The sequence below is a fragment of the Procambarus clarkii genome, chromosome 54 (genome assembly GCF_040958095.1).
Source record: "Procambarus clarkii isolate CNS0578487 chromosome 54, FALCON_Pclarkii_2.0, whole genome shotgun sequence".
Taxonomy (NCBI): Eukaryota; Metazoa; Arthropoda; class Malacostraca; order Decapoda; family Cambaridae; genus Procambarus; species Procambarus clarkii.
Genome location: NC_091203.1, coordinates 22,372,305 through 22,393,818, shown reverse-complemented (window position 1 = coordinate 22,393,818; position 21,514 = coordinate 22,372,305). Strand labels below are relative to the sequence as shown.

Here is a 21,514-nt window from a genome sequence, read left to right as displayed (position 1 = left end):
CCAACGGGGCGAGAATAGCTTCAGCTAGCTCATCCCTTTTGTGTGTATTTATACATCAATAAACCGATTTCAATTTCAACTCTGCTGACGCTCCCTGTGTTATCCTCAGATGTTTCACCGATTGTTTATCACTCATTTCTCTTCATTTACACGAGTGTGTTGAATAACGTGATAACACGCATAATTCACCTAACACAATTGTCTCAATAACACATGTTTCAACTGATTGGTTTGCCTGGTATACTCCATTACAACCATAGAGTAGTAAAATGAATGTGAAAATATGCAATGGTGTTGAGCTCTGGGTGATGACATATGGCCTAATTGGCACCATATGGGTGAGAGTATAGTGAAAGAAAGGCCTCAGCCTCCAATGTGGCACATAAATATCCCAAAACTAGATGACAGAAAAAAGGTGGCGATATGATCACTACGTACAAAATAATAACAGGAATTGATAAAATTGATAGAGAAGATTTCCTGAGACCTGGAACTTCAAGAACAAGAGGTCTGATTTAAACTAACTAAACAGATGCCAAAGAAATATAAAAAAATTCACTTTCGCAAACAGAGTGGTAGACAGTTGGAACAAGTTAGGTGAGAAGATGGTGGAGGCTAAGACCATCAGTAGTTTCAAAGCGTTATATGACAGAGTGCCGGGAAGACGGGACACCACGAGCGTAGCTCTCATCCTGTAACCTGGGAGTATACCTGGGAGTTAGGTACCGTCTAACACCCAGGTACCCTAGGTACCTGAGAGTTAGACAGCTGCTAGGGCTGCTTCCTGGGGTGTGTGTGTGTGGGAAAAAGTTAGTAGTTAGTTACAGTTGATCAATTGACAGTTGAGAGGCAGGCCGAATGAACAGAGCTCAACCCCCACAAGGCACAACTAGGCGAATACAACTCGGTGAATACATATGATGGCAGGCACCTCTTAGTACAGTACACATAACCGTGAAATGGTAGCAGGATTTTGTTCATGGGAGTCAATCGGCCGAGCGGACAGCACGCTGGACTTGTGATCCAGTGGTTCTGGGTTCGATCCCGGGCGCCAGCGAGAAACAATGGGCAGAGTTTCTTTCACCCTATGCCCCTGTTACCTAGCAGTAAAATAGGTACCTGGGTGTTAGTCAGCTGTCACGGGCTGCTTCCTGGGGGTGGAGGCCTGGTCGAGGACTGGGCCGCGGGGACACTAAAGCCCCGAAATCATCTCAAGATAACCTCAAGATGGGGTCAAGGTAAACTACATTACATCCACAGAGAGCCATTATATCCATATTTGCATCATACATATAAAACCCAGACAGTAATTGTTCAAATCGTCATATGACGATGACCACATTACCCCATGAATCAACAAATGACGATAACCACTGCCTAAGGGTTAAAGAACTCTGACAAAGAAGAGAGATCTAAGGACAGTTCTGGATAGTTGAACATTACCAGGGGACCACATAAAAGTCATTGTGGGAGGAGCCTATAATACGCTTTCCAATTTCAATAATGTATTTGCTATTAAATACACGCATGGTGAAATATTAAAAAATTAAATATAGCTATGCATTCAACCTAGCATCCAAGGTGCTATAGAGCTCCTGTCTATGTCCATCGTACTTTCATATCTTCATAAGCAACATTCCACAACTACTATACAATGATACCATTGTCAATCAGTGTATTACCAACATAATCCATGTCATAGCAAAATCAAACCCTGAAACTACCAAATACATCTCAAGCAAACGAAAAAATATTATTAACAGCCATATGGAACAAAGGGATAATTGCCACTAGCCCTGACAAAATCCAAATCAGCACAATAGATTGTAAAGAAATTCCGGACCAACCGGGCTGTGATTGGTATGTGGGCCTGCGGGCCGCTCCAAGCAACAGCCTGGTGGACCAAACTCTTACAAGTCAAGCCTGGCCTCGGGTCGGGCTTGGGCAGAAGAAGAACTCCCAGAACCCCATCAACCAGGTATATGTGGGCCTGCGGGCCGCTCCAAGCAACAGCCTGGTGGACCAAACTCTCACAAGTCAAGCCTGGCCTCGGGCCGGGCTTGGGCAGTAGAAGAACTCCCAGAACCCCATCAACCAGGTATATGTGGGCCTGCGGGCCGCTCCAAGCAACAGCCTGGTGGACCAAACTCTCACAAGTCAAGCCTGGCCTCGGGCCGGGCTTGGGCAGTAGAACTCCCAGAGCCCCATTAAGCAGGTATCAAGCAGATTACACATATGATAAAGATGGGGGGATAAAAAGAGGGGAGTTCATTGCAATCAAAACAGTACCAATAATGGCATGTGTAATAAATAGCAAGGGTGATAAACTCTACCTAGTATGTGAGAAAGTAAGGATGGCCAAAAGTAACCTAACCCATCTGATCACATTCGTGTTAGCATCAATACACACAAAGCTATACTTCTGCAAGACCATCACCAGACCAAAGCTAGAATACACAATCACCTCATTTACTCTTAAAACAGTCAGATATACAGAAATTAGAATCCAAAATATGGCTTTTCCCATTACACCAAAATGTCCCCTAAAATGACAATAAGAACACACCAATTGTTCATGACCCTGAATAATTGCTTCCACTTTTTCTCCAAAAATCAGCTCATGGGAACGAAGGTAATGTACATCCATACAGTGAATTATGTACGGGCTCGCCATAGCCCGTGCTACTTGGAACTTTTTGTTCCAGGTAGCAAATCTTAAACAACAACATACAGTGAAACGCCACTATAACTACAAAGTCCAGGAACCTCTCTACACAACTAGAGGATAAACACCACAATACCTAACAAAGACGAAGTAGCATAGTTAACAATGAAGATGACAGTCCGACAGGACCCTCACAACAAGGTCACACACCTCGGTTATCCTAGGAAAAAGCCACCGTTGTCGACTTGAATTGTCATAACACCAGCGATCTCCAGCCATATTACTACAGCACTGCCAACTTCCCTTGCTACGAGAATAATTCATTAAGCAAACAAGAAACTCCCTTAACAGTAACATCAACACACACAAACCCTTTGTTAAGGGGTTCCTAAACTTTAACTTCCCCAAAGTCCCTTACCCCTATCTAAAATTTTCTGCCTCGGCATTTGATAAAAACATTCCAAACAAAAAGCTTCCATTAGCCTAATTTTTTTAAAATAAATGCATAAAATCTGCTAACAGTTCATAAGCACTTACAAAACATTCTTACACTTTATGAAGAGAGAAATTTTAAAGTCCTAACAGCAGCAGCACAGTTCATCCACACACAGTAGAGCAAGACAATAACAAACCGAGATCAACATGCAATACTTGTACACATACGTCACACTAACCTGAACCTCCCAGGAACAAAGCCAGTAAACAGTCTGTTCATTAGAGAAGCATTTTTGATGATTTCAGTGAACACCGAAAATGGCGAGTCAATCATCTTGACGACCAGCAACGTACCACCGGTCTGGCCCAACACAAACACTGCATCTCCGCCCTTCTTAAGATGTGTCCCTGCTGTGTGCGGTAAACCTTCGCCTACTGAAATACAAGGAGTGCAAAGTGCAAGATTCAGAACCATTTTTTTCTACAAAGATGAGAGTACTGTAGACTGTCTATACTGTACCAGCTGCTGTAGTTATATTTGACATACTTTGAACAAGTCTTGCACAATAGTTATGTTACATGATTCAATTTCTTTGCTATCTAAAAAGTATTTTTAATGAATATTACATGGCATACATGGGAAAGTGCATGATTTTTCTTATTAGAAATGCAATAAAAATGAAGACAAAAAGGATGCATTGACAATATTATATCCCTTGGTAATAATGCCTGTTATTTGAACCATTTTTTTTTAATTTAACTAAAATCCTCTATACACATTCCTATAGCATATGTATAACGCTATAGGAATGTGTGTGTGTGTGTGTGGAGGATTTTAATTAGCAATAAAACACAATAGCTTCATATATAATAAAAAAAACTCCTACAGTATAGCACTGTACTGTACATACAGAGATGTGTGACCTCTGTATTGAACAGTACTTGAGAAACAACAACAAAGGATTCGAGGAGTGGAGGCCTGGTCGAGGACCGGGCAGCGGGGACACTAAAGCCCCGAAATCATCTCAAGATAACCTCAAGATAACTTGCCTCTACCTGAAAAGCTGTGCAGCCTTCTTACCCACAGAAATGGCCGAAGGCTGTATGCAAAGCATCATTCCAGTACTGCTTTCCAAGTAAGTGATGCACAGACAATCGATAAACAATTTTTCTTAATCGTTTCCTAATATATTCTCAATTTTTAATCTGCTTCATTAAATTGTATTTTAATATTTGAGACTTAATTTACGACTCTCTGATGATCAAGGTCAGTGGCCGTTTACCGGCTCCCAGACTATGCCGTGTGAGGGGTGCCGATGCCAGAATAAACCTAACAGCAGCCTCCAGTTTAGCTAGTGCCAGGCTCAGCAGCCTCCAGTTTAGCTAGTGCCAGGCTCAGCAGCCTCCAGTTTAGCTAGTGCCAGGCTCACCAGCCTCCAGTTTAGCTAGTGCCAGGCTCAGCAGCCTCCAGTTTAGCTAGTGCCAGGCTCAGCAGCCTCCAGTTTAGCTAGTGCCAGGCTCAGCAGCCTCCAGTTTAGCTAGTGCCAGGCTCAGCAGCCTCCAGTTTAGCTAGTGCCAGGCTCAGCAGCCTCCAGTTTAGCTAGTGCCAGGCTCAGCAGCCTCCAGTTTAGCTAGTGCCAGGCTCAGCAGCCTCCAGTTTAGCTAGTGCCAGGCTCAGCAAGCCTCAAGTCACCACTTTCCACACCAACCAGACTCTAAACCAGAGCTCCTCATACTGAGTGAATACTACATAGCTTAGTCTTCCTCTCTTTCTTCTCCCTGCTTTCAATAATTTGTAGATGTGCTCCCTATAATACATGTGCTCCCTATAATACATGTGCTCCCTATAATACATGTGCTCCCTATAATACATGTGCTCCCTATAATACATGTGCTCCCTATAATACATGTGCTCCCTATAATACATGTGCTCCCTATAATACATGTGCTCCCTATAATACATGTGCTCCCTATAATACATGCACTGCAGTAGATTCTCAGCTGCCGTATCTTTCATCGAGCCAAGAAAAGAATACTGTACATTATTGTCGTCTTCCACAGCACAGCCATCGTAATAGATAGACAACCAACCTTATATTTTTCTGACACCTGTGATCTTTAATCTATCAAGAACTGCGTATTCTTTGAGAGGACAAATTTCATATAGGCATCCAATTTCAAACCAAATTAGAGAGTTACAGTGAAGCTATACCTATCAGGCACCTTCAGTTTGAATGTCACAACACTGAAGCGAGCAAGAGAGCCCCAATAACTAGTACAGTAGTCCCTCACCTGCTGCAGTACTGTTCAAGATGTGGAGGTTGTGGTACTCTTTCAGAGTCTGGAATGTCAGGTCCCTCAGGATTGACTGTGGTTTACTTCTAGTTGCCTGCAATGTGGTAAACATTAAATAATGGACACAGCTTCAATTTACTTCATACCTTGAACAAATTAAAAATATTATATACACATTTTCCTTTACCTTTGGCCACTTAAGAATTATACTATCTCAGCCTAGCAGAAGGACAGACTTCCCTGGTGACTAATAGATACTTGCTGGTGCCAAGCATTATCATATCCTCTAGAGCCTACCATCATTTTTACTGAAACAAGGATTTTTTGCAAGCCATCAAATTGAGTAGCCCTTGGTTCAAGCATGAAAGAATTGCATGGCATTGCCATGCCATGGAAGAAAGAGGTAGGACTAGAAAACAAATTACATCTCTGATCACGGAGGACAACAGAGATGCATTAAAGCGAGACAAAGGAGTATAACAAATGAAAAACAACTTTAAAACATCACATCAGCAAAACGAACAACCAGACAAAGCCATTGTACAGCCTTCACAAGGCCATAAATAATGGTAAAAGATCAATAATCAGGCTGAGGAGACATGGAATCATACTCAGAGAGGTGGTGGTAGTGTAAGGCCGAGGAGACGAGGGATCATTCTCGGGGAAAGAGGTGGTGGTGGTGGTGTAAGGCCGAGGAGACGAGCGATCTTTCTCGGGGAAAGAGGCAGTGGTGGTGGTGGTGTAAGGCAGAGGAGACGAGGGATCATTCTCGGGGAAAGAGGAGGCGGTGGTGGTGGTGTAAGGCCGAGGAGACGAGGGATCATTCTCGGGGAAAGAGGCAGTGGTGGTGGTGGTGGTGTAAGGCCGAGGAGACGAGGGATCATTCTTTAGGAAAGAGGCGGTGGTGGTGGTGGTGGTGGTGTAAGGCCGAGGAGACGAGGGATCATTCTCGGGGAAAGAGGCTGTGGTGGTGGCGGTGTCTGTAACTCTACCTGAGATTTCAGCAAGATTACAAAACTAAACCAAAGAAAAAACCATCAAAAGGGAATGACAGGACAATGCTGGGCAGTATACTAGTCACTGAGGAGGAAGTTAAAGACACCTGATGTAACATGTAACCATGGCTGTTAAAGGGGCTACTTTACTTAATAATACAAAATACTTTATTAACTATTAACCAAAATCTTCAGTAAAACATCAGACTGGCTCTCCCAGAAATCTGGAAAAATTCTGCTGTACAGTAATGCCAATCTTAATTTTTTTTTTTTTTTTTTTTTTTATACAGAGGATGGTTATCTTGAGGCTATCTTGAGATGATTTCGGGGCTTGGCGTCCCTGCCAAGGCCTCTTTTTTGTTACCCACCCCCAAGGAAGCAGCCTGTAGCAGTTGTCTAACTCCCAGGTACCTATTTACTGCTAGGTAACAGGGGCATCAGGGGTAAAAAACATTTTGCCCATTTGTCTCCGCCTCCACCGGGGATCAAACCAGAACCTCAGGACCATGAATCCGGAGCGCTGTCCACCCAGCTGTCTGGTGCCCTGCTCTAAATTACAGACCAATCTTGTACGTATTTTGTGCAAAGTATAGGAAATGATAATTGATAACCAATGTATAGAATCTAGTCACATCAACCTATATCAAACCCAGTTCACAAATGCAGCATGCTAATACGTCTCTCTCACGAAGGGTGACTACGAACCTGTGCAGTCTGTGGGTGAGGGAGCCGAATACGATGAACAGAGGACACGGTTGCCAACAGAATATAAACATATTGACGAGTCTCGTGAACACTCAGCCCTTCCAGCACAGGTGTGTCAGCAAATCTGCAAATGTAAACATTTTTTATTGGCCTTAGGAAGTAATATCTCAAAAAATTTGTTTAATGAAAATGCCAACATACCGTAATTTTTACTGCCACTTGACCTAACCGAGAAGCAAATTCTTTTTAAAAGGAAATATAATCGAACAAAATATTAGCCAAAATAAAAGACAAGACAGATTCCCCAAGTTGACTAACAAGTGCAACCTCCAAAATCGAGACATTTACTCAAGATATGCAAAAAATTCTGAATCTTAGTAATTTCTGGGAGGGGCCTCCTCCTCCTTTAATAGCTCCTTGCAGCTAGTTTCTATGCTGATCTTGAGAAGATACACAAGGCCCCACAGCCCTGGGGTGGGCAACCCTTGGCCTACAAACAACTTTTGTCTGGCACACGAAACCCAGGGCTCGCCTTAAAAAAATAATGAAATAAATAAATGTCCAACTTCTAGGCCAAGTTGTATATTTTCACTTGCATACAACTTTATTATGCTGAGCAATACCAAATAAAAATGCAACACTGACAACTGTTTTAGTATTAAGAAAATGAAACTCGCATCCTATTTCCAAGCCATCTGTCTCCACGGTATAAACATACAGGTTTTGTCCCATTCTGTGGTTGCACCATTCACAAGGCGGCCAGATGTTGTGCGACGCCTTTATCATCATTTTAGGAAGTCTTGCTGTAGTAAATTTTAGTTTGGGGTCGCGTGGTTGCAACCACAGTCGCCAGTAGGCTTAGTTTCCAGTGAGCAACCATGGCCGACTCACACACTTCTAGCGCCTAGTCTCCCGTGGGTCGTGTGGTTGAAACATTAGAGGATGAAATTCAAGACGTAATCTTTGAAGAGGAACATGGGCTTTGGGTTATCAATGTTGATGACCCAAAGCCCAATAAAGACCCTACACAACCTCTAGACAAGAATGGTAGTTAGACCTAGAACCTGACACTGCCAATTGTCTAGGCATTACTCCCACTGTGGGTCATCCTAAAGCACACTTTCAACTGAAATTTGAGACTAGCTGTGTAAATGCCACAAAGTGCCACCCTAAACTTAAATATTTGTGGACCATTTGTGCCATGATGAGCTTCGAGGAATGCAAGGTCCATAACGTACTGGCAAACATCAAAACAAAACTCCACACTTTCATGGTCCAAGGATGCACTCGTGCAGAGAGGCTGGAAAAAGTTTGATTAAAAGATAGACTGTGGGTTTAGACATAATACACACAACTTTGTGTCACTAGACTTGCACAATACCTGAGCTGAACATGGTTGTGCGTGAAGTCATGGTCGAGGCTCTCCTCCCACAGCTCCACAACATCGTGACATACGCGCCTGGAACAACAGTTTCTCTTACATTACAGGTTATCGCAGTTAATATCTTCAAATTAAGTCATTAAATATTTCCTTTGCAGACTAATGTAGGTTACAAGTAGTACATGTTAAGTATTGTAGTGCTTGATTCACTATCTAATATTCACTCATTACCTGTGGATTACAACAGCATACAGTATGTATATAGCTCTCACCTCTAACGAAATTAAATTCTTTTAAATCACATTTTTGTACAGAAACCAATGCTACTGGCTAGATTAATATAAAATTAATAACAGTAAAAACACACACATGGTACGACTCACATTATCAACCAACCAACCTTCCCTAAACTAGACAAGGAAGGCATATAAGGATTGTTACACCTCATAAATACAGTACATGTCAAGTCAACTCCATTTGGAAATTCATTGTCAACTCACCAAAAGAGATAGCGATTACATGTGACGGGTGAGAGTGGCTTGAAGGAATACCCTCCTCCATATTCAGGAACTTTGATATCCTGTAGTGTGCTCTGTGCTGCTCCTGGTGAGAAAAATATATTTATTTATTCAAGAGAAGCAATATTCGCTAAGCAACATTATAAGCAAATAAGTGGAATGGAAGAGTCGATAGATATGGTCTGTCAACAGCGTAGGATAGCAAAGACCATCTCAGATGTACAGTAGTACAGTACGCTAAGTGATATCGGTCCAACAGACAAAATTCATCATTAAAAATTGCAAAAACTGCTATTTTTTATTATTGTTATTGGGTTAAGAGGCAGCTACAGCACAGTCCCTGGTGGTCTAGTGGAAACAACCGCTCTGCGTCTTGCAAGTGATTTCATCTTGGATCGAATCCTGGCCAGGGAGGATTGACTGGCTGCTAATTCTTAACTGTTTGCCCCCATTCACCCAGCAGTAATTGGGAATCCGGTCATTAACACTTTCGTGCACCCGGTACACGCACCACAGCCCAGATTCTTGAGATTATCTTGAGATGATTTCGGGGCTTTAGTGTCCCCGCGGCCCGGTCCTCGACCGGGCCTCCACCCCCAGGAAGCAGCCCGTGACAGCTGACTAACTCCCAGGTACCTATTTACTGCTAGGTAACAGGGGCATTCAGGGTGAAAGAAACTTTGCCCATTTGTTTCTGCCACGTGCGGGAATCAAACCCGCACCACAGAATTACGAGTCCTGCACGCTATCCACCAGGCTACGAGGCCTACGAGGGGGGTGATACAAGGCTCAAGAAAAATTCTAGAGAACTTGAATATTCTAAAAATTTCTACCAGAATCGAGAGCAAGAAAAGTGCAGCTATATAAAGTGTTGCGATTCCCAAGGAAGTCAGTTCAGGGTACGTGCATATCTGACGTATCCAGAAAATATCCTGAACTAAAGAAAACTCGTCTCAATTTTCAGCACAACGTACTGTTGTGATCCACTGTACTCTGTCATTAAGTTTGGGAAATCAAAGCATCGTACAATCCTTTTTTTTATAAATCAGAATTAAGAATGAAATGCCCATTGTCCGGTCGCCGAGCGGCTGAGCCGGTCGGCCGAGCGGACAGCACACTGGACTTGTGATCCTGTGGTCCCGGGTTCGATCCCAGGCGCCGGCGAGAAACAATGGGCAGAGTTTCTTTCACCCTATGCCCCTGTTACCTAGCAGTAAAATAGGTACCTGGGTGTTAGTCAGCTGTCACGGGCTGCTTCCTGGGGGTGGAGGCCTGGTCGAGGACCGGGCCGCGGGGACACTAAAGCCCCGAAATCATCTCAAGATAACCTCAAGATAACCTGCCCGAGATGGCCGAGTACGGTGTAATACACTACAACTACCTTATATTATATCCAAATACGTATATCCAATGATTGTCATTGGACATTGCAGTTAACATTTAAGGAATGTTATAATTGAAATCTAGATCATAGTATATAATTATGATTGTTATGCCATTACAGGGTATTATGACGTACTGTTATAATTGAGTTAGTTGGCAACCATTTATAAATAGCTTTTGAACTTAAATTTGGCATGAAGCTGTGGATGGTATTGTATGGTATACCAATTATACCATACCGTAGATGGTATTGTATGGTATACCAATTATACCATACCGTAGATGGTATTGTATGGTATACCAATTATACCATACCGTAGCTGATATTGTATGGTATACCAATTATACCATACCGTAGATGGTATTGTATGGTATACCAATTATACCATACCGTAGCTGATATTGTATGGTATACCAATTATACCATACCGTAGATGGTATTGTATGGTATACCAATTATACCATACCGTAGCTGATATTGTATGGTATACCAATTATACCATACCGTAGATGGTATTGTATGGTATACCAATTATACCATACCGTAGCTGATATTGTATGGTATACCAATTATACCATACCGTAGATGGTATTGTATGGTATACCAATTATACCATACCGTAGATGGTATTGTATGGTATACCAATTATACCATACCGTAGATGGTATTGTATGGTATACCAATTATACCATACCGTAGATGGTATTGTATGGTATACCGATTATACCATACCATAGATGATATAGTATGGTATACCAATTATACCATACCGTAGATGGTATTGTATGGTATACCGATTATACCATACCATAGATGATATAGTATGGTATACCAATTATACCATACTGTAGCTGGTATTGTAAGGTATACCAATTATACCATACCATAGATGATATAGTATGGTATACCGATTATACCATACCGTAGCTGGTATTGTATGGTATACCAATTATACCATACCATAGATGATATAGTATGGTATACCGATTATACCATACCGTAGCTGGTATTGTATGGTATACCAATTATACCATACCATAGATGATATAGTATGGTATACCAATTATACCATACCGTAGCTGGTATTGTATGGTATACCAATTATACCATACCGTAGCTGGTATTGTATGGTATACCAATTATACCATACCATAAATGGTATCGTATGGTATACAAGAGACAGGGATCGAGCTCGTCCGGTCTAGACAAGTCGAGGAACCTCTAGCCATGGACAAAACTGTCCTCACGGTCACCCAACCAGTTACTGGCCACACCCAGAGGATACAAGTTAACTAACTTTAACTAAGTTAGATAACTTTTAACTAAGTTCTTTGCCAATGGACAATAAAACCTAACCTAACCTTTAAGGGAATCCCGGGCGGGGACAGAAATGGTTGGGCACTTTTTCCCATCACCCTAATGCCCCTGTTCACCAAGCAGTAAGGAGGGTATAGGGGATTTTTTGGTAATAATTAATGATAATATGGTGTGAATTAAGTGTTATATTGGCCATGACATCAAGTCTGGGGTACGAGACCAGGTGTGTGAGGGAGGGAAGGTTGTACACACCTGCCTCACAGGACAGGTGTATGGGGACATTTTTGGTAATAATTAATGATAATAGGGTGTGAATTAAGTGTTATATTGGTCATAACATCAGGTCTGGGGTACGAGACCAGGTGTGTGAGGGAGGGAAGGTTGTACACACCTGCCTCACAGGACAGGTGTATGGGGACATTTTTGGTAATAATTAATGATAATAGGGTGTGAATTAAGTGTTATATTGGTCATAACATCAAGTCTGGGGTACGAGACCAGGTGTGTGAGGGAGGGAAGGTTGTACACACCTGCCTCACACCACAGGACAGGTGTGTGAGGGAACACCACAGGTAGTAACAGGGCCCTGCTGGGGGATATACCTGTGTCGACGGTGATGTTCCTCCACTGGACGAGGGCTGCCTGGTGGGGGAGGACCTCCCTGAAGCCCAGCTGGTGGTGGTGGTGGTCCGCCATGCTGCCCTCACCCTTCACAACTGCCGCCACTCCAACACTCCTCCTCCAACACTTCCTCCTCCAACACTCCTCCTCTAACACACATCTACATTAATATTAACATTAATTTATATCTATATAAACTGTGCTACTTTACTGCCCATTATATATATATATTTTTTTTTGTTTTTTTAAAATATTGTTTACATTTATTTTCAAGTTTACATTTTTTTTAAGGGACTACTATACTACTCGTTCTTATAATTATTTATTTATTTAGGTATTTATTTATTTATATACAAGAAGGTATATTGGGGGGTTTAACAGAGAACATGGAAATTAAGTTAATTTTACCTTCTTGTAAAGCCACTAGCAAGCATAGCTTTTGGGGCAAAATTCTAGAGTTTACCTGAATTTACCTGACTGTCACTATCTATCTAGTGGCTTTGACGAGGATAGGATGCCGGCCACTTGTTAAAGTTACTTTATCCTGGATGATTATATCAAATTGAATTTTGACATTCAACAGAGAGTTGGCATTTACGGCTTCGGCGGGTAGGCGGTTCCACGCGGTCCGTCTAATTACCACAAGCTACCACAGGCTTCACAAAGCTTCCTGGCAATATGTTAGTAATAAATAAATATGATATATTTACTCATTATAATGTTGGTGCTGAATGTACAACACGAGAAAACATAATTTTAATCTGAAAAAGTATCTTTTTATAAAGAAATTAGACGAAAATAAAAAGCTGGTGACGCCAAATCAAGTCGACGATCCAAGCTTCGGTTAGGTCAGGTTAGGTTAGGTTAGGTTAGGTCAGCCTAATCTAACATATCATATTTATTCATTATTAATTGCCAGGAAGCTTTGTGTAGCTTGTGGTAGCTTGTGGTAATTAGACGGACCGTTTCGGGCAGGTCCCTGGAATACGATCCCCGCCGCGAAGAATCGTTGTTACAACCAAGTACACATTTTTACTGTTGAGTTAAACAGAAGCTACAGTTAAGGAATTGCGCCCAGTCAATCCTCCCCGGCCAGGATACGAACCCATGACAAAGCGCTCGCGGAACGCCAGGCGAGTGTCTTACCACTGCACCACGGGGACTGGTATCTCTGTGGTGAAATGCACAACATAACAGGATATGCAAATCCAGCTGGGCATTTGGAACCTTATTTATAGGTGATCCGAGTATATAGAGACTGTAATGAAATCTATAGTTAGTTGTGTGTAATTTGCATAATTATTTTAAAGAACATCTGAGTTGTGTTATTAATATGTAATTGTTATATGTGTAAGCTAAGAAAGAGTTGGATAATTAGGAAATAAAATTGTGTCTGGGATACGTGTGTATAGTCTGAAGTAATGGTCTTATGTCTGGTGGACAGCCATAGGCAGGAAGCTGTTAGTTCAGGGTGAGATAACATTGAAGGGGGGGGGGGAGAGGAAGGAAGGAATTGTCACGGGGAAAGCGCCAAGCCATTACCACTATATAGCACTGGGAAGGGATCAGAATGAGGATTTGGGATGGGACGGGGGGAAGGAATGGTGCCCAACCACTTGTGGACGGTCGGGGATTGAACGCCGACCTGCATGAAGAGAAACCTTTGCTCTACCGTCCATCCCACGTGATTGGATTAAGGAAGGGGGGGTGTTGTCCTATTTGTAGTTATGAGTTAAAGGGATCAAGTGAGAAGCACACCATTTTGATAGCTATCTAGTATTGGAAGAATGTTCTATGGTGTCAGAATTGTTTATGCATACATGTGACGGTATGTTAAAGGCTTGTAAAGTTGCTTAACTTATTTCAAAGAGACAAGCTGTCTATACATAGTGGTTATGGAAGTTTGGCATCACCTGGAGGGCGAGAGCTGCAGCTGCCTCCTTACCTTGCATCACAGGTTGCCATAGTTACATATAGTTAACGCGGGCAATTTAATTGTTGGAGATATGGTGTAACTGTAGGCTCTGTTATCTTGGTTTACTACCCAAGCGTTCCTGTAGGTTACATCTGGGAACTCTTTGGCACAGTTTTGATTTACTCAATATTTTAGTTAGTTTAGCTCATTTATTATCAAATAATGGATTATAAGGATTTTGAAGAAGCCAAAGACAGTATGCTTATGCACTCTGCATCAGGCTCTGATTCTTAGAATTCTATATATTCATCAAGAACTGTAAAAACACTATCGCAGGCCATTCACATTCTTTGGAGAAAGCCTAGATACTGGCGTTATCAATGACATACTAAAAACAGCAGAGATAGCACCACTCCATAAAGGAGGAAATAAGGCAGAGGCAAAAAATTACAGACCGATAGCACTAACATCACACATCATATAAATCTGTGAGAGAGTGCTAAGAAGTAAGATCACAAAATACATGGAATCACAGCATCTCCATAACCCCGGACAACATGGTTTCAGAACAGAACATGGTTTCTCTTGCCTGTCGCAGTTGCTGGACCACTATGACATGGCATTAGATGCTATGGAAGACAAACAAAACGCTGATGTAATTTACACAGATTTCACAGAAGCCTTCGACAAATGTGACCATGGTGTTATTGCACACAAAATGCGTTCAAAAGGAATTACCGGAAAAAATAGGCAGATGGATCTACAATTTCCTGACTAACAGAACTCAGTGTGTAATAGTCAACAAAATATGAAGGAGGTATGATATGTAAGAATAGGATAAAGGTGAGAATAAGTAGGAAAGGTAAGAATTAAAACAGGGATAAGAATGAGAGACGGGGGTAAAACTAAGTCAGATCACGTTTGTTAAGAAGGTTGGAGCATTTGGGTATGTACTGTGAAAGGGAAGAGTCCAGAGCAACACAGCCAGGACTCAGGTTCATGTTGGGCAGGTTGTATATCAGAGCGGACTCGACTAGACGGCGTCTGTGAAGAGCAGAGGCAGGAAAGATGATTTTAAAAGAAAGTCAATCTTAGTACGATGATTAAGAGTACCTAAATACTACAGAATCACTAGATAATAATCCAGGATGGATTGAGACGTCGTCTCAGAAAATTTTTGTCATTTTCTGGTTATGTGGTGTGTTTATCATATCTTCAGCCCCGTTATTATGACTCGTCGTCTGCTTAGTAGCCTAGTGTGTCTCTTAATGTTTCTTGGACAACTTTGTCATTTAAGATTAATTCATTATTATAAGCTGGATTGGGTTCCTTAAGGAGACTGTTGACCATACAGTAGATGAACAATGGCCATAGCTGCCTACCGTAATGTGTGTGTAGTGTATAGTAGGCTCACGGGGATGTAGGCCTATCTTATATGTTCCTTTTTATTATTAGGACAATAAAATAATGAATTACTTTACAAAATTTATATGAGAAACTTTAACATATAAAACATGTACACAACAGCCAGAGATTTATTCCCCAGGGGATTATTGAAGAGATTTATTGCCCCTAGGGAATTATTCGAATGTATTCCCAAAGGTGTATTGATAGATTAGTTGCTCGAGGGATTTATCCAAATATTTATTGTACTAGAGACTTTTGTAAAGATTTGTATTTTGTAAATACCAGAGTGGTGTATTTATATGGATACTTTTCCTCACTGTTTATTGAAAATATATATTCTGAATCATTGTTCCGTAGAATACATTAAGATGTATTCTCATTTAGATTTAATACAAGGTTCAATCGTCTTTGGCTTACATTTTATATTTAATTTCATGTTATTTCTGGAGAAATGCGTTCTTGGAGACTATTTATTCAAGAGATATTAACTACTGATCTCGGATTCAATTCCAGAGTGCCAAAGACATAATTCCAGAGAGCCTAACATTACCTTCCCAACACACACACTTTCTGGAGATTAAATTGCCGAGAGTCTAAGATTTGCCGTCATCAATCAGCGATATATTTCCCACATAAATCCATTTCTGGCAGCCTGTAATCACTTCTTCCCGACATTCAGGAATAAAACGGGTCCTTCACCTTCTAACTTCGCTCTATTAGAAAATTATCCATTAGAACCAGTGACCACAGGAACTATGTAAAATTATCGTTAACTAGAGAAGTGGAAATATTGCAGGCCTAGTCTTGTGAAGTCGGAACATAGGCTTAGTCTTGTGACATCAGAACATGGGCTTAGTCTTGTGACATCAGAACATAGGCCTAGTCTTGTGACATCAGAACATAGGCTTAGTCTTGTGACATCAGAACATGGGCTTAGTCTTGTGACATCAGAACATAGGCCTAGTCTTGTGACATCAGAACATAGGCCTAGTCTTGTGACATCAGAACATGGGCTTAGTCTTGTGACATCAGAACATAGGCTTAGTCTTGTGACATCAGAACATAGGCCTAGTCTTGTGACATCAGAACATGGGCTTAGTTTTGTGACATCAGAACATGGGCTTAGTTTTGTGACATCAGAACATGGGCTTAGTCTTGTGACATCAGAACATGGGCTTAGTCTTGTGACATCAGAACATGGGCTTAGTCTTGTGACATCAGAACATAGGCTTAGTCTTGTGACATCATAACATAGGCTTAGTTTTGTGACATCAGAACATAGGCCTAGTCTTGTGACATCAGAACACAGGCTTAGTTTTGTGACATCAGAACATAGGCCTAGTCTTGTGACATCAGAACATGGGCTTAGTTTTGTGACATCAGAACATAGGCCTAGTCTTGTGACATCAGAACATGGGCTTAGTTTTGTGACATCAGAACATGGGCTTAGTCTTGTGACATCAGAACATGGGCTTAGTCTTGTGACATCAGAACATGGGCTTAGTCTTGTGACATCAGAACATGGGCTTAGTCTTGTGACATCAGAACATGGGCTTAGTCTTGTGACATCAGAACATGGGCTTAGTTTTGTGACATCAGAACATGGGCTTAGTCTTGTGACATCAGAACATGGGCTTAGTCTTGTGACATCAGAACATGGGCTTAGTCTTGTGACATCAGAACATAGGCTTAGTCTTGTGACATCAGAACATGGGCTTAGTCTTGTGACATCAGAACATGGGCTTAGTCTTGTGACATCAGAACATGGGCTTAGTCTTGTGACATCAGAACATGGGCTTAGTTTTGTGACATCAGAACATGGGCTTAGTCTTGTGACATCAGAACATGGGCTTAGTCTTGTGACATCAGAACATGGGCTTAGTCTTGTGACATCAGAACATGGGCTTAGTCTTGTGACATCAGAACATGGGCTTAGTCTTGTGACATCAGAACATGGGCTTAGTCTTGTGACATCATAACATAGGCTTAGTCTTGTGACATCAGAACATGGGCTTAGTCTTGTGACATCAGAACATGGGCTTAGTCTTGTGACATCAGAACATAGGCTTAGTCTTGTGACATCATAACATAGGCTTAGTCTTGTGACATCAGAACATAGGCTTAGTCTTGTGACATCATAACATAGGCTTAGTTTTGTGACATCAGAACATAGGCCTAGTCTTGTGACATCAGAACACAGGCTTAGTTTTGTGACATCAGAACATAGGCCTAGTATTGTAACATCAGAACATAGGCCTAGTCTTGTGACATCAGAACATAGGCCTAGTCTTGTGACATCAGAACATAGGCCTAGTCTTGTGACATCAGAACATAGGCCTAGTCTTGTGACATCAGAACATAGGCTTAGTTTTGTGACATCAGAACATAGGCCTAGTCTTGTGACATCAGAACATAGTCCTAGTCTTGTGACATCAGAACATAGGCCTAGTCTTGTGACATCAGAACATAGACCTAGTCTTGTGACATCAGAACATAGGCTTAGTTTTGTGACATCAGAACACAGGCCTAGTCTTGTGACATCAGAACATAGACCTAGTCTTGTGACATCAGAACATAGGCCTAGTCTTGTGACATCAGAACATAGACCTAGTCTTGTGACATCAGAACATAGGCTTAGTTTTGTGACATCAGAACACAGGCCTAGTCTTGTGACATCAGAACATAGACCTAGTCTTGTGACATCAGAACATAGGCCTAGTCTTGTGACATCAGAACATAGACCTAGTCTTGTGACATCAGAACATAGGCTTAGTTTTGTGACATCAGAAAACAATGACACTCCTGTAATAAGTAGGCCTAATGATACATTAAAGAATGCTATAAATTAATAATGATATTTTTCACAGCTACTGAAATTGTCAACATTCAACAATAAATAGATAAACATTGCGAATTTCAGTAAACATGACAATTCAGTTTTAAAATGACATAAAACCAAACCGATTTACAAAGCATAATAATTAGCAATTATTATTATTATTAATCTAATTATTCACGTTGATAAACTTATTACAATTCCGTAGTGCTTGAATGAAGGTGAAGGAAGGGGGGGGGGGATTATCAGGGGGAAAGCGCCAAGCCATCACGACTATATAGCACTGGGAAGGGGTCAGGATATAAGGATTTGGGATGGGACGGAGGGAAAGGAATGGTGCCCAACCACTTGTGGTGGACGGTCGGGGATTGAACGCCGACCTGCATGAAGCGAGACCGTCGCTCTACCGTCCACCCCAAGGTGAAGGAGAGAGCCAATATATATGTGTAAGTGTATTAAAAAAAATAAGATGTCATGAATACATGTTCTATATGTATAATGCATACATGGTAATATATACCTGTTCCACAATCCTGAACATTGCATATTGGAAGGTATAACAGGGTATAACACTGGTATAACAAGGTATAACACTGGTATAACAAGGTATAACACTGGTATAACAAGGTATACCATTGCTATAACAAGGTATAACACTGGTATAACAAGTATAACACTGGTATAACAAGTATAATACTGGTATAACAAGGTATAACAAGTATAACACTGGTATAACAAGTATAACACTGGTATAACAAGTATAACACTGGTATAACAAGGTATAACAAGGTATAACACTGGTATAACAAGGTATAACACTGATATAACAAGTATAACATCGCATACCTTGAGAAAGAATGGAGGTTGGATCCAAAAATAAATTTTTGAATACACTTAACACATATAATGAATCTATCCTTCACTTCATTATTCTTATTGTATTATAATGATGATAATCAGAGGAAAACTAAACAAAAATAATGACATTGAATATAGAGGAAAAAAAACCATTAATATAGTTTCGAGAGAGGCTGTGTGAGGGGCAGTAGCACTCAAGGTTGCAATTCTCTTTACCCTGTCGTAGCGCAATCGACTAAAGGCGCGTCTGGGATTATCTCGGGACGTAGGTTCGAACCCCTCATCCCGGCCCTTGTGGATTTGTTCAAGTATATGGAGGTGAGAGTTCCTTGGGTAACGGTAACTAGTCAGAAATTATTGCCTGTTGTATGTCAAGATTATTATATCATATATTTTTATGATATTATATGTCAATATTTTTATGATATTTTTATAATATTTGTTATGATATTATATGCCAAGACAAATGAGATTACTGTAAGAATTGTCGTAGTTGTTGTTAAAGAATATTTTGATAACTTGGAATAGTAACTTAAGGCAAGATTAGTTAGGATAGGTTAAGTCAGTGGTGTGTGTGTGTGTGTGTGTGTGTGTGTGTGTGTGTGTGTGTGTGTGTGGTGTGTGTGTGTGTGTGTGTGTATGTGTGTGTGTGTGTGTGGTGTGTGTGTGTGTGTGTGTATATGTGTGTGTGTGTGTGTGTGTGTGTATGCAGCTATCTGTGCTTGATGGATCGAGTTGTAGCTCTTGGACCCCATATTTCCAGTAGCTGGTCATCTACTGAAATGATTTCAGATCTATTTTTCTATCAAATCTACTTTTTAAATTATGAATGGCGCTCACCTCTACACCCTACTCATTTAGTTCAACTTTCCACTATTGTTAAGCCATAGAGAAAAAAAAACGTTCCATACCTGTTTTTCCATCTTTCTTCTATGTCGTCTCATTCTATTGGTGGTATTCGTCGTGAACATTTCCTCGTGTCCACTCTGTCAGTGCTAAGTACTTTGGACGTCTCTACCACGACTCCTCTCTGTCTTTCATCTGGTGTCATGTAAGCAGTGAAGCGTGTTCTCAATACAACTTTACTGAACCTCCTGAATGATGTTCTAACTTTTGAAGTATTGCCACTGAACGCCGACTTTTATTATTTATATATGCCTCAGAGGTTAGGTTAGGTGTCATGGACACTCCCAGGTCTTTTTCTCTAGTAGTTACATAGTACTAGTTTCCCTTCATCGTGTAGAATGCTTCTAATCTCCTGGTACCTGTTCATATTTCCATCACCTTACATTTGCTTGTGTTGAAATCCAGAAGCCACTTCTCAAGATCAGTTATGCAGCTTGTGTAAATCTTCTTACAAAAGTATCTTACAATCCCCAGCTGTCTCAACTCTTCATATTAATTTTGCATCATGTGCAAACATTGATGTGTAGGACTCAACCTCCTTTAGTTAGCTCATTTATATACATTATAAATAGTATGGGGCCTAAGAGTGATCCTTGAGGTACTCCACTTAATACCCTACACCACCTCCACTTCTCTCTCTCTTCGTCTCTCTCTCTCTCTCTCCCTTCTCTCTCTCTCCCTTCTCTCTCTCTCTCCCTTCTCTCTCTCTCTCCCTTCTCTCTCTCTCTCCCTTCTCTCTCTCTCTCCCTTCTCTCTCTCTCTCTCCCTTCTCTCTCTCTCTCCCTTCTCTCTCTCTCTCTCCCTTCTCTCTCTCTCTCCCTTCTCTCTCTCTCCCTTCTCTCTCTCTCTCTCTCCCTTCTCTCTCTCTCTCCCTTCTCTCTCTCTCTCCCTTCTCTCTCTCTCTCCCTTCTCTCTCTCTCTCCCTTCTCTCTCTCTCCCTTCTCTCTCTCTCCCTTCTCTCTCTCTCCCTTCTCTCTCTCTCCCTTCTCTCTCTCTCTCTCTCTCTCTCTCTCTCTCTCTCTCTCTCTCTCTCTCTCTCTCTCTCTCTCTCTGTCTGTTTCTCTCTCTCTGTCTGTCTCTCCCTCTCTCTGTCTGTCTCTCCCTCTCTCTGTCTGTCTCTCTCTCTCTCTCACCCATACCAGTGTTCTTCCATTGACTCCCGCCTGACTCTCATGATCTGAAATAAGCAATCTGTGTTACTGTGAGCCCTTCACATGCCCAGTTACTATATTGAGAAACACATTGTCCCTATTAACAACAAAAAAATGACTCTAAA

At 41.3% G+C, this 21,514-nt stretch overlaps 1 protein-coding gene across 2 annotated transcripts in view; it reads right to left on the bottom strand.

Moving 5' to 3' along the window:
• Positions 1-12,453, bottom strand: part of Nup160 (nuclear pore complex protein Nup160) — a 37,109-nt gene extending 24,656 nt beyond the window's left edge. For both annotated transcript variants that reach the window (XM_045763694.2, XM_045763695.2), the window contains exons 1-6: positions 12,298-12,453; positions 8,977-9,079; positions 8,477-8,554; positions 7,096-7,219; positions 5,393-5,489; positions 3,340-3,535 (exon numbers count right to left, since the gene is read on the bottom strand). In XM_045763694.2, the coding sequence (XP_045619650.2) occupies positions 3,340-3,535; positions 5,393-5,489; positions 7,096-7,219; positions 8,477-8,554; positions 8,977-9,079; positions 12,298-12,391 (692 nt within the window). In that variant the 5' untranslated portion in view covers positions 12,392-12,453. The remainder of the gene's footprint in view (positions 1-3,339; positions 3,536-5,392; positions 5,490-7,095; positions 7,220-8,476; positions 8,555-8,976; positions 9,080-12,297) is intronic.
• Positions 12,454-21,514: the final 9,061 nt, after the last annotated feature.